The following is a 20,021-nucleotide window of genomic DNA, read 5'->3' on the forward strand; positions in this document are numbered from 1 at the left end:
CCACAATGCACTGCATTAGGTGAGTGTCCAGATGATCTACACTAGAGGGTACAGAATATCCACAATGCACTTTGTATCATTTTGGTACACAGAGTAAGTCACTTTTCAGATGCTTAAATCATCCTGTGTGAAGCAGCTGGTGCTGCCCCCTGGTGGTGACTCAAATCCCTTTAATTTTCAATAGGAAAAATAAAAGCAGCTTATGAAAAACAGTCAAGTAATCCTGTTGTCTTGTACAACAATGAACATAACTTATGAACATAACTTGGAACTGGTGAATAATTATTTAGTACCTGCACAGTTTGTTCATTCATCTTCATTCATCTTCAACTGCTTTATCATGGTCAGGGTATCTGGTAGGATACTGGTAGGGATCTGGAATCTATTCTGGGAACACTGGATGGGAATACTCCTTGGATGGTACCCCACTCCATCGTGGGACACCAGTCACACACACATTCACACACTCATTCACACCTAGGGGCAATTTAGTGTAGACAATCCACGTACTGTCATGTTTTTGGGAGGTGAGAGGAAACTGGCATGAACATGCATAGAAACTCCACACAGACAGTAAAATGACACGCAGCTATACCAATATCATTGTGCTTTACAGGAATGAAAAACCCCAAAATGCTATGACAGATCAGAGAAATAAAAAAAATAAAAAAAGAACCTCAGAAGAGGCAAAGAAGATGGAAGCCAAAGGGCTTATCTTTTTAACACATTACTATATTTATTGAAGAAAAAAAAAAAAAAGAAATAAAAACACTCAGTTTAGTACATCATACAAAGATATTGTCCAAAAATGTTACTGAGTATTCATATATTATCTGACTGGCTAAAGTGAGAGGCAGTTGGAAGGCTGGTAAGACTATAAGACATGAAAACAGAGCGGTGGTGACAAACTGATCAATTAAATACCCAGTGTTACAACTTACAAAAACAGCAAAAGCAGTGCAACAAGACAGGGTGAAGGTGTTAAAGACATAGAAACACATTTTGGGCCTTCTCAACCAAAAAACTCTCTCTCACACACCCACACACACACCCACACACACACACACACACACCCACACACACACCCACACACACACCCACACACTCACACACACACTCACACACACACTCACACACACACTCACACACACACTCACACACACACACACACACACACACACACACACACACACACACACAGTCATTTCATACCTGGTATTAGTAATAATAGCTTTCTGTTACATGCACACATCTCAGCGCCATATGTGAACATTTGTTAATGTCAAATGAACCCATGTTTGTCTGCTTGCTTTGCTGTATGAAGGAGCTGAGGTAATTGAAGACTGCCTGCAAGGACATGAAACTTGTAAATATTGAAGCCAGGTTTGTTTTGGGCCCAACTGTAGGCTGTGCTCATAAAACAGTGGTGGTCTACAAGGCTATCTGGTTTAGATTGCTTTAATAAGGGGGGGCTAGCACATCTTTATATCAGAAGCCTCCTTTTTAAACGTTCACTCTGTCCCTCTCCTTTCTGAGTGTCCTCTCTCCGGACCACTCAGTTGGAGGAAATTGTGCTGGAAGCTCCAAATGCATTAAAATACAATAATACAATAACTCGTCCAACATAGACACACCATAGAGTATTTCCATAAGGCATCACCAAACCAGCTTTCCAAACCTTTATAATACCAGTCCGAGGCTACAGCCATTAAAGGTTTATTGAAGGAATGTGAACTTTAACCTTTTGGAAGGCACAGATGTCTCTCCTCACATGTGCTGATGTCCTGTGTTTGGACGTGGAAAAGGAAGTACAAAGTGGAAGTCAACATACACACCGGTGGTATTAACACTTGACAAGAGTGTAAATAGAGGCTACCAGCGGCGCTACTGATGTTGTCTAAGGGCACCAGAGGAAAACAGTCACTCACGGAGAGAGTTATTGAGAAGAAAAGAGCTCAGTGTCCTAGATACTCTTGTCAAACATCCTCCTTTTGCAGCAGAGGGTCATGAAAACAGTCAATTTGTTTTCAGCCATGGACATGAAATTAGATGAAATGCGTTGTGGCTGATGTCATTCCTGACAGATCACTTGTACACAATTAAACATGGGATTATAATTCATTCCCCTTAACCAAAATGTGACCTGTGTATTAAACATATTAAACAGTTAAAAGCCCAGTCAGGCTACTTTTGAGAAAAACTACTGCTCAGGAGGCATGGTTAAAAGAACTACCAAGTGAAAAATAAAAACACTGCACATACATACACGCAGAGGAAGCAAGAGAGGGAGAAGCTGAGTTTAGTTCAGTCTTCAGACAGTCGCTAGTGTTAGTGCGGAGGGAAGCCTCTCTCGTGGGCCGAACACTCACTATCAGCTCAGAGTCCAGAGCAAGGCCACTGTGGGGAGGAGGGTTGGCAGGGGACATTTCAGAGAAGACTCAGCAGCTTGTTTGACGGGGCGTGTGTGTCCACAAAGTGAGGAATGAGTTCTGGAAGAGGTGGTGGAAGTCACACACTGCTGCTGCCTGGGAAGCGGCCGATCCGGAAGCTCACGGCACAGTGTCAGTAATTCCTGCTCGCCTTGTGTGACGCATGTCGTCTTGGAATTGTGAATGGGGGAAAGAAAAAAAAAAAACAAAAAAAAAAGGAGGTAGTGGACGGGAATGAAACTCAAAAAAATGCTGACAGGTCAGTAACGGTGCAGTTTTCCCTCTGCCCACTGGGGGGTGCTCCAAATACGTTCCATGCTGCCTTTAAGGCTTCATCCTCCTCTTAAGGTGACATTGTCTCCTCTTTTGCTCCTCCTGTAAGTGTCCTTACTCCACAGGGAGGACGAGGAGGAGCAGGGTTAAACTAAAAGCACCTTTTTATTTGGCTTTTCATTCATTATTAAAGGATAAAAGGTCTGAAGAGAGTGAAGAAGAGAGAAGGGGGAGGGACACTGAGGAACAAGTGAGTGCCAGAGAGTAGGCACAAGCCCAGTCCGGGCTACTGCGTGGGGAAACGCCTCATCCCGTTCCTATGGAGACAAGAAAACAATAGAATATAGACATTAACATGCCCACATGCTTTGTTACACACCCTATTAATTAGGCACTCTTCACTTTTCGCTCCCTGAAGCTTTATTCTTGTTGCAATGATCACGCAATCGCACGCGCACAATTATTTTTTTTTTACTGTCGTTAGACTGCACGGTGATGTTACCATAGCAACAAACAAGGAAGATGCATTCTCATCAGTTGGGTTTAGGCAAATAAACCATCTGAACACAGAGTCTTTTACTGTGTGCAAAGCATGCAGACCAAGCAACAATCTGTCATGCAAACACTACATCAATATTTATTTGATAAACACATTTTATCACATAAAATTGCATAAAGGGGAAAACATCCGCACATCAAACACCAGTAAACATGTTTTTGCTATTAGGATTGTTACTGTAAGATGTCTACATCAATTATTTACTTGTCAGATAATCCCCTTTTAAATCCTGCCAAAGTTTATGACCTTATGACTTTTTTTTTATTTGTTAGCTTAGCTTTTGAAAATAAATGTGAGGGCTTACATAACAGATTTCTAACAAGCTATTTTAAAAAAAAAACTATGTGCATAGGTAAAATATGGTTTCAGCATGTACATGCAAACTGTTTTGTATATTCCTGACCTCACATGGCTATAGCAATATAGGGATGCAGGATTGGGACTAGTGATCTCTCAGGGCTGATTTGTAATCCTGTGAGCACATTAGGGTGTCGTGGGCTGGCACTTGCAATGGGTGAAGCCGCCGTAGTTGCACGTAACATGCAACAGTGTGACACGGGCCACACCAGAATGTACAGAAAAATAGACAGCGAGAAAACAAAGGAGAGTTCTGTGTTTCTGTGAGAAATGATAAATAGAAGGTAACACAGAAGTAACTTTGATTGAAATGTGCTGGGGGAAAAAAGAAAACCTTGAGTGATCAAATATAAGGCAAGTCAATGCTCACTGAAAGCATTTCTGACGTGTTTTCACTCGTATGTATTCATCCAGTATCCAGCGGTTCATGTACTGAAGCACTTCAGTTTAGCCAGTGTTTTAAAGTCCACATTAAATCCACAATTATAGCATCACAAAGTGATTGATGCTTTCAGTTTATTTTGTAGTTGATGTGGTTTCACCTATTGTGTCTTTTTTGGGAGCTGGTCGGTTAGAAGAAAAAGAAAGTAAAGCGTGCGATCTTGCAGGATCAAATTAAACAGCTGGTATAAATTCTCACACTTGATACTGAATATAACACAATATCCTGTTTGTAGTTTTCTTTAAATAAATCCATTATACAATAATGTGATCATATTACCATGTGTGAGGCAAACATGAAATGCAGGGAGGAAAACGTTATCTTCTTGCTCGTACTGTTCATTTATAGCTGTCCATGCAAGAGTTTACATACAGCAATCCTGCAATGATCTGCTTATTTATTAGACTTTTGATAAGGTCTGAGTGTTAAGTACTTAGCTTATGCTAATCTAGATGCATATCTACCGGTGTTAAGTGGTACTGAAATGTGGATGTTGAGAATTTCAATAGGCCTTACCCTCCTCTTCCTCACCCCAACCTTCAGCCACACCAGCCAACTCATAGTGCTTCTTCCTCAGCTCACCGAGACGCTCACGTTCCTTCTGAAGCTGTGTCTCCAACTCCAACACACGCACCTGCAGGATACATAAGCAAAGGTTAGGTCTAGTGTGTGCTCTCTCTCTCTCACACACACACACACACACACACACACACACACACACACACACACACACACACAAAAACACATAGGTTCAGATATTCACACAGATACCTGGGAGTCCATCTCTTTCCTCTTGATCTGTGTAAGTGTCATACTGGTGAAATCCATAGTGTCTGAAATGACAGAGAAGTCAAAGGCACAATCGTACAAGTATCACATTTAAAATGGAACACTGAGCTACATGAGCTATATAAGCACATTACCACAGATAAGCCAGACAGATTCTGTGGTTAGATGCTCAACCTGAAATGTTGTTTTGCATACTAACCTACAATGCTTACTTTACACATGCAGCAAAAGCAAAGCTTCTGATTTCGACTCAGATGAGCTGATCAGTGGTTACGTTTACACGCACATCAAATTCCGTTTAAGGTCTATATTTGGGTTGCAGCCATATTCCAAATACAATGTTTATATGCATACAGACATCAGAATATTCCTGTATACATGGTTGTCATAAGTATGCCTGAGTTGCCATTCCTAAATACCTAGCCTACAGCTAAGCGTCTGTTAGCACCCACAATTCTTATAAAATTACAAAATTGGCTCAATGCATCACTATAGTACATATTTATTGTTAAATAAAAATACAAGTTTACGGACTAACAGTTTACATCAGGTGCCACACATGTATGAACAGAGAAACTTTTGCTACACTAGTCCCTCTGTTTGTGAGTTTCCCTCTGGGATTAATAAAGTGATCTACCTGTTTACTCACAGGTTCATGTGCGATTTGTATGGAAATTACCTCAGTTACTCGGTTAAGAGCCCAGTTAACAATTCCTATTATTAATTATTTATTCTACAAGGCTGCTCAGTGTTATTAAATGCCTTTGCCATTTTGCCATGTTGCATCTGGAGTTTGAACAGCAGAATGTGTGCGAGAGCGTTTGAGCAAGCATGTCAATCTTTTATAAAGTTTTTAGGGGTCGTACTAAAGTAAAATCATACACATTACCTGTGTAAATAAGCGCACACACTCACCAGTTTCCTCAATCTGGGATTTTCCAGACTTGGTTGAAGCCACAACGCCTGCAGTTGCTTGAGTGACTCCTCTAGATGCCTGCTGCAGACGAGCGAGGTTGGGACTGTCCTTGTCTGCTTTCACCTTTGTGAGTGTGTGAGTCATTGGGAAAGAGATGACTAATCATTACCTTTGCTTTAAATCTACTTTTGTATCAGATAATTTACAGAGTTAACTTGTACCTTTGATGCAGCTACGAGCTGAGCTGTACTAGCGGCTATCTCATGTGAGCACACCATCAGCTCCTCAAATTTCCCTTGTCCCTGGACCACCAGATCAGCTGCATCACTGCAGACACACACACGCACACATTTAGAAATCTGTCAGTGGTGGAAAACTTGCCTGTGGAGCAAAACTCATCAATCACAGCAAACTTACACCATCATAGTGGCTCCCCAGCCCACAGCCTTGGACGCTGAGATGAGACCTTCAGTCCAGCGGGAGTTCTTAGCATAGAACTCTTTTATAGTTGCTGCACCCTGTAAATGGGAGACAAGGTTTAATTAGAACTGTACATAGTCTCCAATATGCTTTAGTTGTATGAAAAAGCCTCCCACTCACTCTGCCACCTTCCACAATGTCACGCTGCAGGTCTTTAGAGGCCAGCACCAGCACTTTAATGGCCTGCATGAGCTCTGTGCAGGAGGCCAGAATCCTACAGGAAGTGACCGTACACACGTTTCAATTCTTAGTTTGCCTGAGTTTGCAATTGTTGTTTGACCAGCCAAGATTGACAAGTTAAAGAAACCTTCAACAAAGGACTAATTTTTTCCACAGAGGTGAAGACAGTTAGAATATTGATTTAATGTTATTGGGTGGTTTGTTACCTTTCATTCACTTCCATTTTGACACCAGAATCGACTGCTCGGGACTTGTTCAGCATTTCCTGTTAAAGTGTAAATATCAAAAAAAAAGAAGATTTATTATTTATTTTATTACACTTTATTTATTAAGTTTCAATCTGATGAAAAGCTCACCTCTATTCTGGAGACAGCGGACTCCACAGCTGCTGAGGTGGCTGCCATCTCCTGCTCCACCAGATCTCCCAGTTCTCCCTGCTGCAGCTCCAAACCCCGTGGCCGCAACTTCTAGTCTCACACGGGAAGAAACAAGATGATCAAGAGAAAGCAGGAGAGAGAGAGACTATGACTATGTTTGTCTGAAATAAAGACACTGACACTCCTTCCCCTTCCCCAGCCAACCCTAAGAGAGGTGAAGGTGCCAAGGAAAAACTCCCTGAGATGATATGAGGAAGAAACCTTGAGAGGAACCAGCCTCAGAAGGGAACCCATCCTTATCTCTGTGACAATGGATAGTGCAGCTGTAAATAATTTTCTACTATAACTGTGTACTACATGGTCAAAAGTGGAAGTGTGTAACCAGGAAATTCATCATAGTTTTCACATGAAGTCTATTTTGCTGAAGTTATCAAACTGAAGTTCCTACTCTTTCTCAACTCCAAGTTTCTCAAGAGTTCAGCAGGTGACGTCAAATCAACATGGCTGTGCACAGCATCAGTAGTACACAAAGGGTGCATCTCAATCAGCTCATAAGTTCAGTAGTCAGGGCACTTATCAGGAAGTTGGCCATTTTAAGGGCTGTCTCAAATGCAAAATCTTTCCAGTGCACTGGAACATTCCCTAAACATTCCCTAAAAAATCCCACAATGCACCACAAAAATCAGGAAGCATCGATGCACACTATGTTCCCTTACTGGAAATGATGTCATGTTTTCTGAAGCCTCTCAGCTCAAAAAAAAAAAAAAAATGGCAGACAAACTCTCAGCCAACTTAGTCTACAAATGTAGTAGCTTGTTATCTTTGTTGTAGCTCTCAAATTATTACATACTTTATTTGACATTCTATATACGGCTTGTTTGAGTCTAACGACTTTTAAGTGTTTACTGATTTTAAAAAATCCACTCGCTGCTTGAAGTACCACAACAGGAACGTATGTGATTAAGCTAACAAATTTATATGATATATCATGTCAGAAAGGTATCAGTCCCACCTGTTATTGATAAATGCCAGTGGACGTTTTACAACGCGAGTACATAGTCATGTTGCCGGAAATTGAGTCAGTGTTCCAGTGTGTAGCGAGCCAGGGTCCTTACCAGTGCCCGAACTCATGTACACTATATACTCACTCATTCACCATCTAGGGAGCTGATTGAGACGCATCAAATGTAGCACTGCTTACCTGTGCTCTGAATGCAAGTATTTGCTTTAGATCAATCAACCTACATATATATTCAGTTGTTAAAGCTATAACATTGACTATACAGTTAGCTGTTTTCAGGAGGAGCTGGCTAGATTGTTGCTAAAAGATTTTTTTTTTTTTTTTTGCCAAAAGATGGTTTTCCTCACTTTGTAGCTATAACGTGCAGAGGTCGAAAATGACAACATTTAAGCTCTGATTTAAGAAATAGGGGCCAAGTTGAGCAGCTCTGTACCAAGTAGGGGCAAAGTAAAGTAGCCTTAAATGATCAACTGCATAGCATATTTTTGATTCTCTGATCTTTGGAGATCCACTTTGGTACATCTTGAAAACTAAGCGTGTTCATTGGTTTGGTTGAGTCGGTGAGGGAGGCCATTGCTTTTGTAAGGAGAGAGCAGGTATTTACCTGTGCCGTGGCCAGCACATTGTCCAAAGCTGCTCTGAGTCCACTGCTGCCTGCTGTAGTCAGCGAGTCCCGCTCCTTCAGCTGAGCTATCAGAGCCAGGGCCTCAGTTCCACATATCTTCACACAAGATGTTAGTGCTGCTCATACACATACACATACACAGAGGAAGGATTAAGAATCAGAGAGAGAGAGAGAGAGAGAGAGAGAAAGAGAGAAAGAAAGGAGAGCACAACAGGGAAGACAGACAGCAGTACAGACTTGTTTGTATTTGTTTTCTTTAGTATACACCCAGATTACATCATGGATGACTCGTAACGGTTTTGGAGACAGCATGGTGTGGGGATGGGCACCTTTAATTAATAACAATAAATCTTTCCCAACTTATCCAATCACAAAGTGAGTCACATTAATACAGTGTGCAAACTCAGTGCTAAAGCTTCTGATGTTTACTGGGAAACACATGATGCACTGTCAGTGCTAGCTTTTTCAGTTAGCGCTTTCCATAAAACATGTCATTATTTTAACTAAGAAAACAAAGCAATTTAAGTGGATGCTAGTACCCTGTGGCTTCCACTCACCGTCGGCTTGGTCCACTGACACCATGTGGGCAGTGGCACTGCCTTGTACAATGGTATCACCCACCAGGTGGGCCAGCTGAGCCACGGCCCGCACCAGCTCGGACATATCTATCACACACGACAACAAGGCTCAATATTATCAAATGCCGGCATTGTCCAGAATTGACTAAGCAGTTAATAAAATTAATAAATTCTTGGGCCTAGCTGTGTGTCAACAATATAACAATATTTCCTCATATTTTGTGACATAACCAGTGATTCATACTCTTAATTCTAAATATTATAAGTACTATTTGTTCAGGCTTTAATCCCGGACATTCCAACCACATGAACCAGCAGGTTATGCATTTTTGCTGGACATTCTTTATAACTCACTTATGTTATCAGATACAAAGCTGTCCTTGGCTGACTGAAGTCTGTCCACACACTCTAAAGCAGTCTGGCACCTGGATATAAGGTAATCTGCATACAGAAAGAGGGAGAGCAAAAAAAAGGTTCAGTAACAAAACTAAATGTGTTAACAGGTCTTCTCTTTTCTATGATTCTTTGGCAATACTGTAACTATATATTTCCATGCCAATAAAGGTTACTGAATTGAGCTGAATTAAGAGAGAAAGAAAGAGAGAAAGCGCCTGTCTGTCAGCTCTCAGTCAGGCAGCATTTACACACGCCCTGCTAGACACAGATTTTTACAGATTTTATATTTTTGAGTAAAAATATGAGCACTTGAGGAACTGACAGGCCTAAGGGCTAAATGGTTTATAATTAAAGGTTTAAACATTTTAATGCGTGGGAAGCTCTGGGTTCTAACCGGCTGAGCTGGTGCAGCTTATGTGTGCAGGCTCATCCAGCTGGGCCAGACTGTCCTGGACAACCCTCTCTGCCTCCTCCAGTGCTGCCTTCAGAGCTGCCCAGCGTACAGAAACAATCTCGCTCTCCAGTGCCTGTTCCCGACTCTCCTACACAGACACATAGAAACAGGTTGAACTCAAACAACTAGCCAAGTGTATGCTTCCTGTGAAACCAAAATGACTCACTATCCAACTAAATGGACTTCATATAAAATGTAAAGATTAACCACACACTTTGTTCAACATGTAGCCAGTTTTTCACCTTCTCATTGAGCTGATTCTGTAGGGCTTCAGCAGCCTTTACACCACTTTCCCTCTCGCTTGCTAGACTGCTCTGCACTCGCTCCAATTCCACCCCCAGACCTGCCAGCTCCGCATCCTTCTGTGACACAGTCTCCACAAGCCCAGCCTTCGCAGTCTCTAGAGCAGCCAGCTGCACACTGAGCTCCTCACTTAACTGAAGACAAAGGCAGAGATAAAGACACAGGGAAGACAGAAAAACAGAACATTTAAAACCATATTCACTCTAGATTATATTTTACAAGCGAGAAGGGATATTATAATAGTAACCTGTAACTTACAGCAAAGTATAAAAAGTAATAATCCTGGGAAAAAAGTTACCTTCTAAATTTTCCAAACACAGAGAACATCTTTGGTACTACTAGTCCTGTTTGAGTCCTGGCAGCACACAAGCTCCTGCACTTGGTTGTTAATGAGTGTTCCACCTGCCATGGATCATTGACATGTACACCCGAGCTATGAGGTGGCAAGACAGGCTATCTATCTGTGACAGTTTATCTCTTGAATAGTGCTAAAGAGAGAAAAGTCTTGCTATAATAGTATTTAAAACATACAGTGTCAAAGTAAACCAGAGGTTTGCTTGCAGTAACTACAGATAAATTAGAACAGATAAAAGAGAACATAGCAAATCAGCCCTCATTTTGAGGAGCACTCAACTGCCATGCATTTCTCAGATTAGTCAGTGGCGGCTGTCTCACCTATCACTGCTTCACTCTTAAAGAGTGACAGCCAGAACAAGGATGCTGTTATGAGTAAGCTAAACTGCTCCCAGTAACTCTGCAGAATTTTCAATAGGAACAGACAGACTGATGAAAGGTTTGAAATATAAATATAAATGAGTGATGGAGAGGATGTTGAAAGAGGAGCAGCAGAGCAGGATCCCACCTTCTGGGAGGAAGCCATGCTGGCTTTGAGGGTTTCTAGTTCTGTTCTGCTGGTAACTAGGTCAGCCTGAAGCACTTGGAGCTGCTCTGCTTGGGTTTTCTCCTACACACAAACACACACATGCACAGAGGGCAGTATGAGTCACGTATACAAGGACACTAGCTTCTCCTACAGACATGCACTGGGAACAATTTATGGCATGCACACAAGGATACTACAGATAGACACAGGGAGAGTGTGTGAGTGTGTGGGTTCCTGTGAGTGTATGCAGGCATGCATATATACACAACCTGTTGGCTGACTGCCTCCTGAGCTGCCTTCAGTCGTTCCTCCATCTCCCTCCTCACAGTCTCCACCTCATCCTGGGCGGCACGGGCCACAGTCATCTGCCGAGTCACTTCTGCATTCTAAAACAAACACAAACACACACAGACAGTATAATTATAATATTACAAACTGAATGCTCTGGTTTGTGTGCTGTTTGTTCTTCAAAAGAAATACTGTGCTTCTCATATTTCACATTCAAGGTTTCTTCGTATTTAGTTAAACATTGCAACACAGTGCTTTCACTGCGCGCAGTGAAAATAAACACACAGTACATTTAACATACAAGTAAACCATGTGTGATTTTAGCAGAGATGGGGTCCGGCCAGCGTACAGTTGTCTCAGAAATGGAGCAGTTTCAGCAGGGTGACTCAGAAGGACTAGGTGACCAGTGACAATGACCATGTAGTTGGTATATAAGTTTTATGTATGAAACATGACTTCCTACCTTCCTCAGCAGGTCAGCATGGTTCTGGACCAGCTCAGTGTACTTCTCCTTTAACTTAGTGTAGCGCTGCTCATTCGCCTGGGCCTTTCCTGCATGAATGCACATACACGTGCACACGAGAGAGAGAGAGAGAGAGAGAGAGAGAGAGAGAGAGAGGGAAATGAGACACAAACACAAAAGCTCCAGTTAGTCCAGAATGAAGTCCTTACTAAAACCAGAAAGTCTGACCAGATCATATTAATGATATATAAAGTACTGAATAGTCTCACCCCACTGTACTTGAGAGAGCTTTTTGACTATTATGATCTGCCTGCCTCAGTTAAAAGTTCAATTAGGTTAATGAAGACTACAGCAGGGGGCTCCGCTCTTTCCTTCAAAGCCCCCCTAGCTGTGGAATAGCCTCCAATTAGTGTTCAGGCCCCAGACACAATCGCATTCTTTATGTCTAGGATGAAAACCTATTTGTTTAATCAGGCTTTTTGTTAAATTGATCTTCTCTCAGGAAAAAGTGCAGATTTTGGGGGGTGGGGGTTCACGGGCATAGAGAGTTTTGTTAAACTGAGATGTTAAAATTCTGTCACCCCTCCCACTCTCATGTGATCACACAGATTTGCTGACAGTGGGGTGGCAGGACGTTTTGTATCTGCCTGTCCTTTTTAGTTATTCTTTTAAACCACTTCATGAAATGAACATACTCAATAGTCTGCTCTCTCACTCTCTCTCACTCTCTCTCACTCTCTCTCACTCTCTCTCACTCTCTCTCACTCTCTCTCACTCTCTCTCACTCTCTCTCACTCTGCTTAGATCTTGGTGCACTCCTGCTGTCCTCACCCTTGCTTCAGTGGATAACCTCAGCTATAAACTTGTACCTAAAGACTCAGCTGTGCTTATCCCAGGACTCTTTTTACAATATGTTCATACTGAACATCCTTTAACACTTAGTACTGTTTGATTTTATTCTTCTATGACTATATACTGTAATAATTTATAATTGCACTATCCAGTGTTAGCCAGAAGAGGTTAATGTGTCATGTGTCTCAGGCAGGTTTTCATTGCCACTGTCACATCTGGCTTGCTCATTAGAGATCTAAACCTATATCCAGATTTCTGTAAAGCCTAATATATGTAAAGGAGTTGTTCATGTGTCTCAAGAATATCTTCTTATAATTTTTGCCATCTGAAACTAACCGAATATATCAGCTAAGTCAGGGATACTACTGAGCTAATTTAACAATGTCAGCTTTTATTGAGGAAAGCTTGACTAACTAAACATTGCCGGTTAAGTTTAACGGCTATCACAAATGTGATAATTAGTTAAGTCACCTCAGGCTTTCACACTGCACACTCACATTTTGGTGGTAAATGACCATCTACTTTGCTCTGAACTTACAGGGCAAAACAATGGGCTCTGCTGTGTATTGTTAGGCTCGAGCTTCAAACAAGCTCACACAGTTCCTTAAACCATGCTGTTACTAGGCTTTGTTAGAATAAAAACAAAATTGTTAAATTGCTTAATTTGTAAGTGGGAATGTCACCCAACAGACACTACGTATTGTTGGGTTAAGAGCTACATTTTTCTTGCTTGCCTGAATTAAACCTAAGCTGTACTAGAGCAAGTTAGTTGTAGAAGGGATATTTACTAGCTTGTAACCAAACAATCCCATTTTGTGGTGCATCACTTTTGTGCCAAACTACAACAATAACTGGAAATAACAGGGTGAATAATAACATGGCACGAAAGCCTAGCGCTAGAAGTGAAATGTTTCGGCACTAGTTAGTCATTTCGGGCGGTCATGTAGATTCCAGGGCTCAGATTTTGCATGGAACTGCATGGTCATTTATAATTTCCTAGCATTTGATCAGTGGGCTGTAACAGTAAAGGCCATGAGGGTTAAGTCTCAGAGGAATGACTAGGAGAGGGCAATGACTACTGACTTTAACAGCCCCCATCCTGACAAAGTTCTCTGACTGTGAGTACATGATGAGTGTGCCTTTGCAAAACGAGGCAGGAGAGTCTTACTTTCAATCTCAGTCAGGCTACGCTGCTCCTTCTCCGTGTCCTCTTTGACCCTGCGCAGGTCATCCAGCTCTGCCTTCAGGAACTCGCTCTCACTCAGTGCCTGCTGCTTGAGGTGGCTCTGCTCGGCTAACTCCGCCTCCAGTTCACTGACACGCCCCCGCAGGGCCTGGCACAAACGGCCACTCTGAGGTAGTAGTCGGGACAGACCACTTATGAGCATCACATCAAAAGACACCAAAAATTCCCTTCATTCATGCCTCTTGGTTCTTTTGATTTCTCACTGATTAAACATGTTTCACACTCTTTCACATCACATCTCTGCCTTTCACCGTTTCACTAACCTCCAGTCTGAATGACTCCAACTCTTCTTTCAGTGCCTGGAGCTCCGCGGTCAACTGCTCGATGAGTCTGTCTCTGAGGGAATAGAAAAATATATTAGAACTCTAAGATCAGCTCAAGCAGCTAGACAGCTTGTAAGGAAGCCATGATTCGGCCCACGCTCAGAATATTTTAAGAGAAACAATGATACTGACTGTACACATGGAGGCGGTTTTCCCAGAGGCAGACATAACCTGGCTCTAGCCCAAATAAGGGATTCCCAAACTCTCAGCCCACGACCACACAGTAATGCCAGGGCAAAATCACTCAAGCATTCTTATCATGTTTAGCTTTTATCGTAAAGCACCATTTAAAAGCCGTTTTATAAAATTATTTTGATAAGAATATTTCATGTTACAATAATCATCCCTTATGTTTGTTTGTCTGGGAATTACTAGATCAAATAAAACAGGCCCTAAAAAGCTGTTTTACGTTTTACACACAGCATGAACACTCGAGTTGCCTTGGCTCGTTTGAGAAAGGATGTCATCGTTGTAGATTTTTTAGTTTTCCACATTTCTTCTGTAGCTCAATTGTGCAAATTATTTTTCAGTTCCGGTAGCAAGTTTGAAAAATGGGAAATAACGGTACATCACCTTATTGACCAGGATAAAGCAGTTAATGAAGATGAATGAATTAATGTGCCCATTTGCTTGACAAAGATCAACAGATGCCTTTTAACAGAAGTATGACAATAACAGAAGCTTCATATATCAAAAAAGGCAACAGGAAGTAACATAAGTTCCACCAAATCACTTTCACACATGGGCTCGAGAACAGTTTTCACAAATGTCAACGCGAACAGCCTTAGAATGTGACTGGGGTCCTGTATCCTAGAAGGATTTTTTATGCTTAAAACAATTAAATAGTCTAATGTCTTACTTGTCATCCTTGCGCATGCCATTCTGACTGTTGAAGTTGAAGGGATCAGTGGTAGCTGAGGTGCCAAAGAGGTCATCGAACCTACTCTCCACCACACTCTGCTGCAACAGATTCAAACACAAATATGGTCCTCATGAACTGTCGGTTTTTCTTGACTTTTTACTTTTTTTTGTTTAGAAAGTGTGTGTAAACAGGGAGCAGGGATCAGAACGGGAAATGAATGACCACCACTAGATGACCTGATGATGTGCTTGATGGAGATGCAATGTATGTTCTACAGTAGAAAATTTGTGTAGGCTTTGTGCTTTTTTAACAGCGTCACCCTTTCCCCAGGTATTCATATACTAGTTCATTCCCCTATTAAATTAATGTACTTAACTATCTAACTAGGCAGCGAGGTGGTGCAGCAGGCAGCATTGCCGCCTCACAGCTCCAGGGTCCTGGGATTGATCCTGAGCTCAGGTTACTGTCTGTGTGGAGTTTTGCATGTTCTCCCCGTGTTTGTGTGGGTTTCTTCCAGGTTCTCTGGTTTCCTCCCACTGTCCAAATACATGCAGGTAGGTGAACTGGCTATGCCCATAGGTGTGAATGTGTGTGTGAAAGTGTGTGTGCTTGGTGCCCTGCAATGGACTATAGGATGTGTTCCAATAGTCTAGGATGTGTTCTCCTGCCTTATGTCCAGTGTTACTGGGATTGGCTCTGGATTCACAGTGACCCTGACCAGGATAATGCAGTTACTGAAGATGGATGGATGGATGGATGGATGGATGGATGAACTATCTAACCAGATAACCAAACATTATTACATTGCATTAGGCATGTTATATAAGTGTAAATGCATCTGTCTGCACATCTGACAACACTTCCCAATAGATGAGGCACATGCTCCATGAATGTCAAAGTCGGCACCTTTAAAAATGTTACCAGGATTAGAAACACACAAACAAGTTGATGCAGCAACCACCTCGTTTATAAAGCAACAAAATGAAAAGAACACACTGGAAATAGTGTTCAAATGTAGTGCGCTAATTTGTATATTATAGCAAAATACAGCCATCAGATTTCAGTCTGTGTGACTGGGTATGTATTTTACTACAAATGTACTATATGCACGTGTGTAAAATCTTATCAGGATACAATCCAGATACAAGACACAAGATGAAATGACTAGGTGTACGCATGTGTAGGTGTGTGAATGGTTATCAAAGGGTTTTAAACAATGTTTTTCACTGAGGAATCTACTGTATGAATAAGCATCTAAATGGACCTAATAATTTAGATTCATATCCAAGTGTGCACACGAGTGTATAGTACCGGCAGGGATGGGATGTCTGTGTCGACGAGTTCGTCGGTCTCCACCATGGGCTCACTCTCTGGGGACGAGGTCTCGGCTGGGATCACCACCACCGGACTGATGTGCTCCGACAGAGCTGAAGCACGCAGGAAGTTTGGTGGATACTGCAGAGAGTTACAGACAAAAAGGAGAGTGAGTCACTGGTTGGATCTCACAAAGCCAGCATCATGAGGTGAAAAAACAGGATTGCTGCTGTGTCTGAGGATTATGTAATACCTTTCCACTGGGTTTTAAAGATGGCAAACATGGCCTTACCTCAGGAAGCTGTGGGATCTGTATCAGCCTTTTAAAATACTGCAGGTTACTGGAACGGCAGAACAGACTCTTCAGCCTAAAGAGACATGAGAGAGAATGTGGGAGTGAATATAAATCTAACTGTGAGCCAAAGGAGAACAGTGTTGTTGTGAATTAGAGGGACTCACTTTTTAAACTGCTCAAGGAAGCGATCTCTGTGCCCCTGCAGTGTCTCTGCTGGAAGACCTAAATAGGAAGAAAGAATGCAGCAGACAAATAGAGAGAAACTGCACTTATGGAGTCAAGAAAGAGGTTTCTTCCAGGTTCTCTGGTTTCCTCCCACTGTCCAAACACATGCAATTAGGTGAACTGGCTATGCCCACAGGTGTGAAAACATGTGTGAAAGTGTGTGCTTGGTGCCCTGCAATGGACTGAAATGATGGACCATCTAGGGTGTATTCTCCTGCCTTATGTCCAGTGTTACTGGGACTGGCTCTGGATTCACAGAGACCCCGAGCAGGATAAAGCAGTTACTGAAGATGGATGGATGAACTATCTAACCAAATAACCACACATTATTACATTGCATTAGGCATTAGACTGGACATGTGTGTGCATGTAAAGTCTCTTTATAAGAACATAATATCTTCAAGCTAATAAGAAACAGAAATGAAAGCTCTAAAAATATTAGCTTAATGCAACTGTGGTTAAGGTTAGTTTTATATGTAACCATGGTATTAGCTAGCAGTAACTATTTCAGTTAAAAATATGATCAAATAAGGGTGAGCAGTAAGAGCTCTCACTCACAAGAATGCAGTTTGAAGAGCAGTTTGACTGTGTAGTCGTACAGATGACTGCTGTCCAGAATGACTTGGATCAGAGGAGCCAGGCGACACTGACCTGCTGCTGTCACTGACACTGACCGGGACATGTCCAGTGAGCTGAACACTGATGAGACACATACACATACACACAATTGAAAGTCTGCAAAGGAAATAAGGCCTAATTTAAGTATACATAAAAAATATATTTATTTATTTATTTCATCTATCAGCCTTTGTATATTTCATGTGCATCACTGCCCCAGATCTCCAACCACCCCTATGATTTTATGTTCTTCTATTCATTTTCATCACCATGTAACTCTTTCCCGCCCCTCCTCTCTCTTTTTTAGTATCTGTATCTCTTTTCCTTTCATCTTCCACTTTTCCTCACTGACCCCCTCCCTCTCTGATGCAGGTCCGTTGAGACTCCATTTGCTCACTGTGCATTGGTGTGGCTTCCTGTCCCTGGGAGTAGGGCTAAACACACACACCTCTGCATTTGGCCCAACCAGACGATATCCAACTCACTCTTCATACAGAACACACAATCAGGAGTGAAGTCCCTCTAAACGCAAACACTACGCAACATGCACAGACAAGCTTCATACACTTGACCTCTGAGCTCTGCTGTGCATCAGGAAAGTGAGGCTGATCCCTGTAACTCACCAGCAAGAAACAGATTCAGCTCACACTCCATGTAGTCAAACATCTCCACCGTCAATTGGAAGCTATAATGCATAAAGAGGAGAAGACATTTTGAAAGGATTGTCATAATCTGACTCTCACCAACTAAGAAAATCAGTTTTACAAAAGGCTAAGCTTTTCAATTTCCATATTCAAGCACTAAGAAGTGAGAAGTCGACAGGTCAAAGAAGCTACAGGATTTAAAAAAAAAAAAAAAAAAAGCATGGTCACGTGCAGCATACAAAACAGAACTCACAAGTTATTGACGTCATTTTCGCCTGCCTCTTCGAGCTGTCTGTTTGACATCTGAAGGTTGCCAGGGAAACGAGGGTTCTAGTGTAGTAGATGGGAATATGTGATGTTGACGTCCAGTTTTTTGAGGGTAAAGTACAAACCATTACTCCATTATATCATCTACCAGAGCCATCGATTGCTCAAATACTACTACAGACAGACAGCTTATTTTCAGCTGTTAAACTGTTAAAACAACTGTTCTTCTTTATCTGTTGATGAACAAAATAAGTGGAAAAAAATTGGACCCGTTTCACTCACTTTGATGTGAAACTCCATTTTGGTGATGAGTAGTTTGAGGTAGATGCTACAAAGCTTCCCATAGCCTTCACTCAGGTGGCTCTGTGCCATGCAGAGAACAGAGAGAAGAAAAATATTCAGATGAGACTAGAGCAGCTGAACAGACACCGGGTCTTCAATCCAACTTCCTCATACCTCTCTGGCTGGGATATGATAAAGGATGCAGTTCACAGGAAACATTATGCCTGACTCAATACATTAAACACATCGTCAGCAAATACCCGCAGGGAGGCGACTAGAAGTGTCCCTTATCAAAAATAAGTGCTAAACATGTTCCTTCCATCCTGTCCTTCCTGCAGGCTAGCTGAGCAAAGCTGGCCCTCATTAGTCCTAACTGTAATAAGAGACAGCAGAGCTACAGAAAAGAAATGAACACGACAGGTTGGGCAAATCTAGGGATAGTGATCACGGCTCTCAGTAAAGAGAAGGTAGTGTAACATTCTACTAAAGTGAAATGGATAATGTCATCGTTTGCTAATTAAAACTCATGTGGGGATAGGAAAGCTGACACACGTTCACCCTGCTTAGTCACTGAGCCATCAGTCATCAGCTATCAAATGACCCACTAACTGTCGCTGACAGGAATACCATGGCACACACACTTTACCAAGCACGGCCAAAGCCAAATCCAACACACAGTGTAGTTAGCAAGAGCCAAACTAATAAAACTAAAAACTAATAAAATGTAAAACAGATCCGCGTAATGCAAGTTTCAGACATTTGCAAATGTCCAGTACGATTCAGAACGAAGAAGAAAATTTGAAATATCATACTGTGATTACGCTCTTACCCACATCCTGCTCATGTCGTTTAGGTCTCCCTTGTTCCGCACCGAGTCTTTAATGACCTAACAAGGGAAAATAAATAAATAAATAAATAAATAAATAAATAAAGGGTTAGGCAAATCACCTCACACACAACCCCTCTGAAACAGCACACTTGCATGTGCCTGTGAGGTCCACAAGAGCAACAGGTGTCCCAGTTTTATGACAGTTTTAAGTCTGTATGTGGACTTGCCAGTGGACCAGAGCCCTTTGCAATACTGGTTGGGACCAATCACACAGAAGATGGGATTTTTGAGCAACAACATTGCTGGAAGGAAAGATTAAAAAAAAGTGTCTTTAAAAGTGTTTTTTTATTCAACTTGAACAAAGAAAAAAAAAATAAATCTACAAGTGTGATCAGTTGCCTGAGTTTACCTTTACCCTACTTAATCTGATATTAAATTAGTGCATAGACTG

The 20,021-nt window shown here is 41.8% G+C and overlaps 1 protein-coding gene across 3 annotated transcripts in view; it reads right to left on the reverse strand.

Moving 5' to 3' along the window:
• Window positions 1-711: 711 nt before the first annotated feature.
• Window positions 712-20,021, reverse strand: part of hip1 (huntingtin interacting protein 1) — a 41,503-nt gene continuing 22,193 nt past the window's right edge. For 2 of the 3 annotated variants that reach the window (XM_026924173.3, XM_026924175.3), the window contains exons 4-31: window positions 19,571-19,627; window positions 18,742-18,822; window positions 18,446-18,522; window positions 18,172-18,233; window positions 17,489-17,629; window positions 16,870-16,927; window positions 16,703-16,778; window positions 16,408-16,551; window positions 15,094-15,194; window positions 14,175-14,247; window positions 13,834-14,017; window positions 11,814-11,902; window positions 11,332-11,448; window positions 11,042-11,143; window positions 10,119-10,313; window positions 9,817-9,964; window positions 9,381-9,467; window positions 9,006-9,113; window positions 8,428-8,564; window positions 6,782-6,892; window positions 6,632-6,690; window positions 6,366-6,459; window positions 6,183-6,283; window positions 5,987-6,092; window positions 5,765-5,888; window positions 4,832-4,893; window positions 4,577-4,694; window positions 712-3,019 (exon numbers count right to left, since the gene is read on the reverse strand). In XM_026924173.3, the coding sequence (XP_026779974.3) occupies window positions 3,009-3,019; window positions 4,577-4,694; window positions 4,832-4,893; window positions 5,765-5,888; window positions 5,987-6,092; window positions 6,183-6,283; window positions 6,366-6,459; window positions 6,632-6,690; window positions 6,782-6,892; window positions 8,428-8,564; window positions 9,006-9,113; window positions 9,381-9,467; window positions 9,817-9,964; window positions 10,119-10,313; window positions 11,042-11,143; window positions 11,332-11,448; window positions 11,814-11,902; window positions 13,834-14,017; window positions 14,175-14,247; window positions 15,094-15,194; window positions 16,408-16,551; window positions 16,703-16,778; window positions 16,870-16,927; window positions 17,489-17,629; window positions 18,172-18,233; window positions 18,446-18,522; window positions 18,742-18,822; window positions 19,571-19,627 (2,823 nt within the window). In that variant the 3' untranslated portion in view covers window positions 712-3,008. The remainder of the gene's footprint in view (window positions 3,020-4,576; window positions 4,695-4,831; window positions 4,894-5,764; window positions 5,889-5,986; window positions 6,093-6,182; window positions 6,284-6,365; window positions 6,460-6,631; window positions 6,691-6,781; window positions 6,893-8,427; window positions 8,565-9,005; window positions 9,114-9,380; window positions 9,468-9,816; window positions 9,965-10,118; window positions 10,314-11,041; window positions 11,144-11,331; window positions 11,449-11,813; window positions 11,903-13,833; window positions 14,018-14,174; window positions 14,248-15,093; window positions 15,195-16,407; window positions 16,552-16,702; window positions 16,779-16,869; window positions 16,928-17,488; window positions 17,630-18,171; window positions 18,234-18,445; window positions 18,523-18,741; window positions 18,823-19,570; window positions 19,628-20,021) is intronic. The other variant, XM_026924174.3, reaches the window with a different exon arrangement.

This window comes from Pangasianodon hypophthalmus, chromosome 14 (genome assembly GCF_027358585.1).
Source record: "Pangasianodon hypophthalmus isolate fPanHyp1 chromosome 14, fPanHyp1.pri, whole genome shotgun sequence".
Classification (NCBI taxonomy): Eukaryota; Metazoa; Chordata; class Actinopteri; order Siluriformes; family Pangasiidae; genus Pangasianodon; species Pangasianodon hypophthalmus.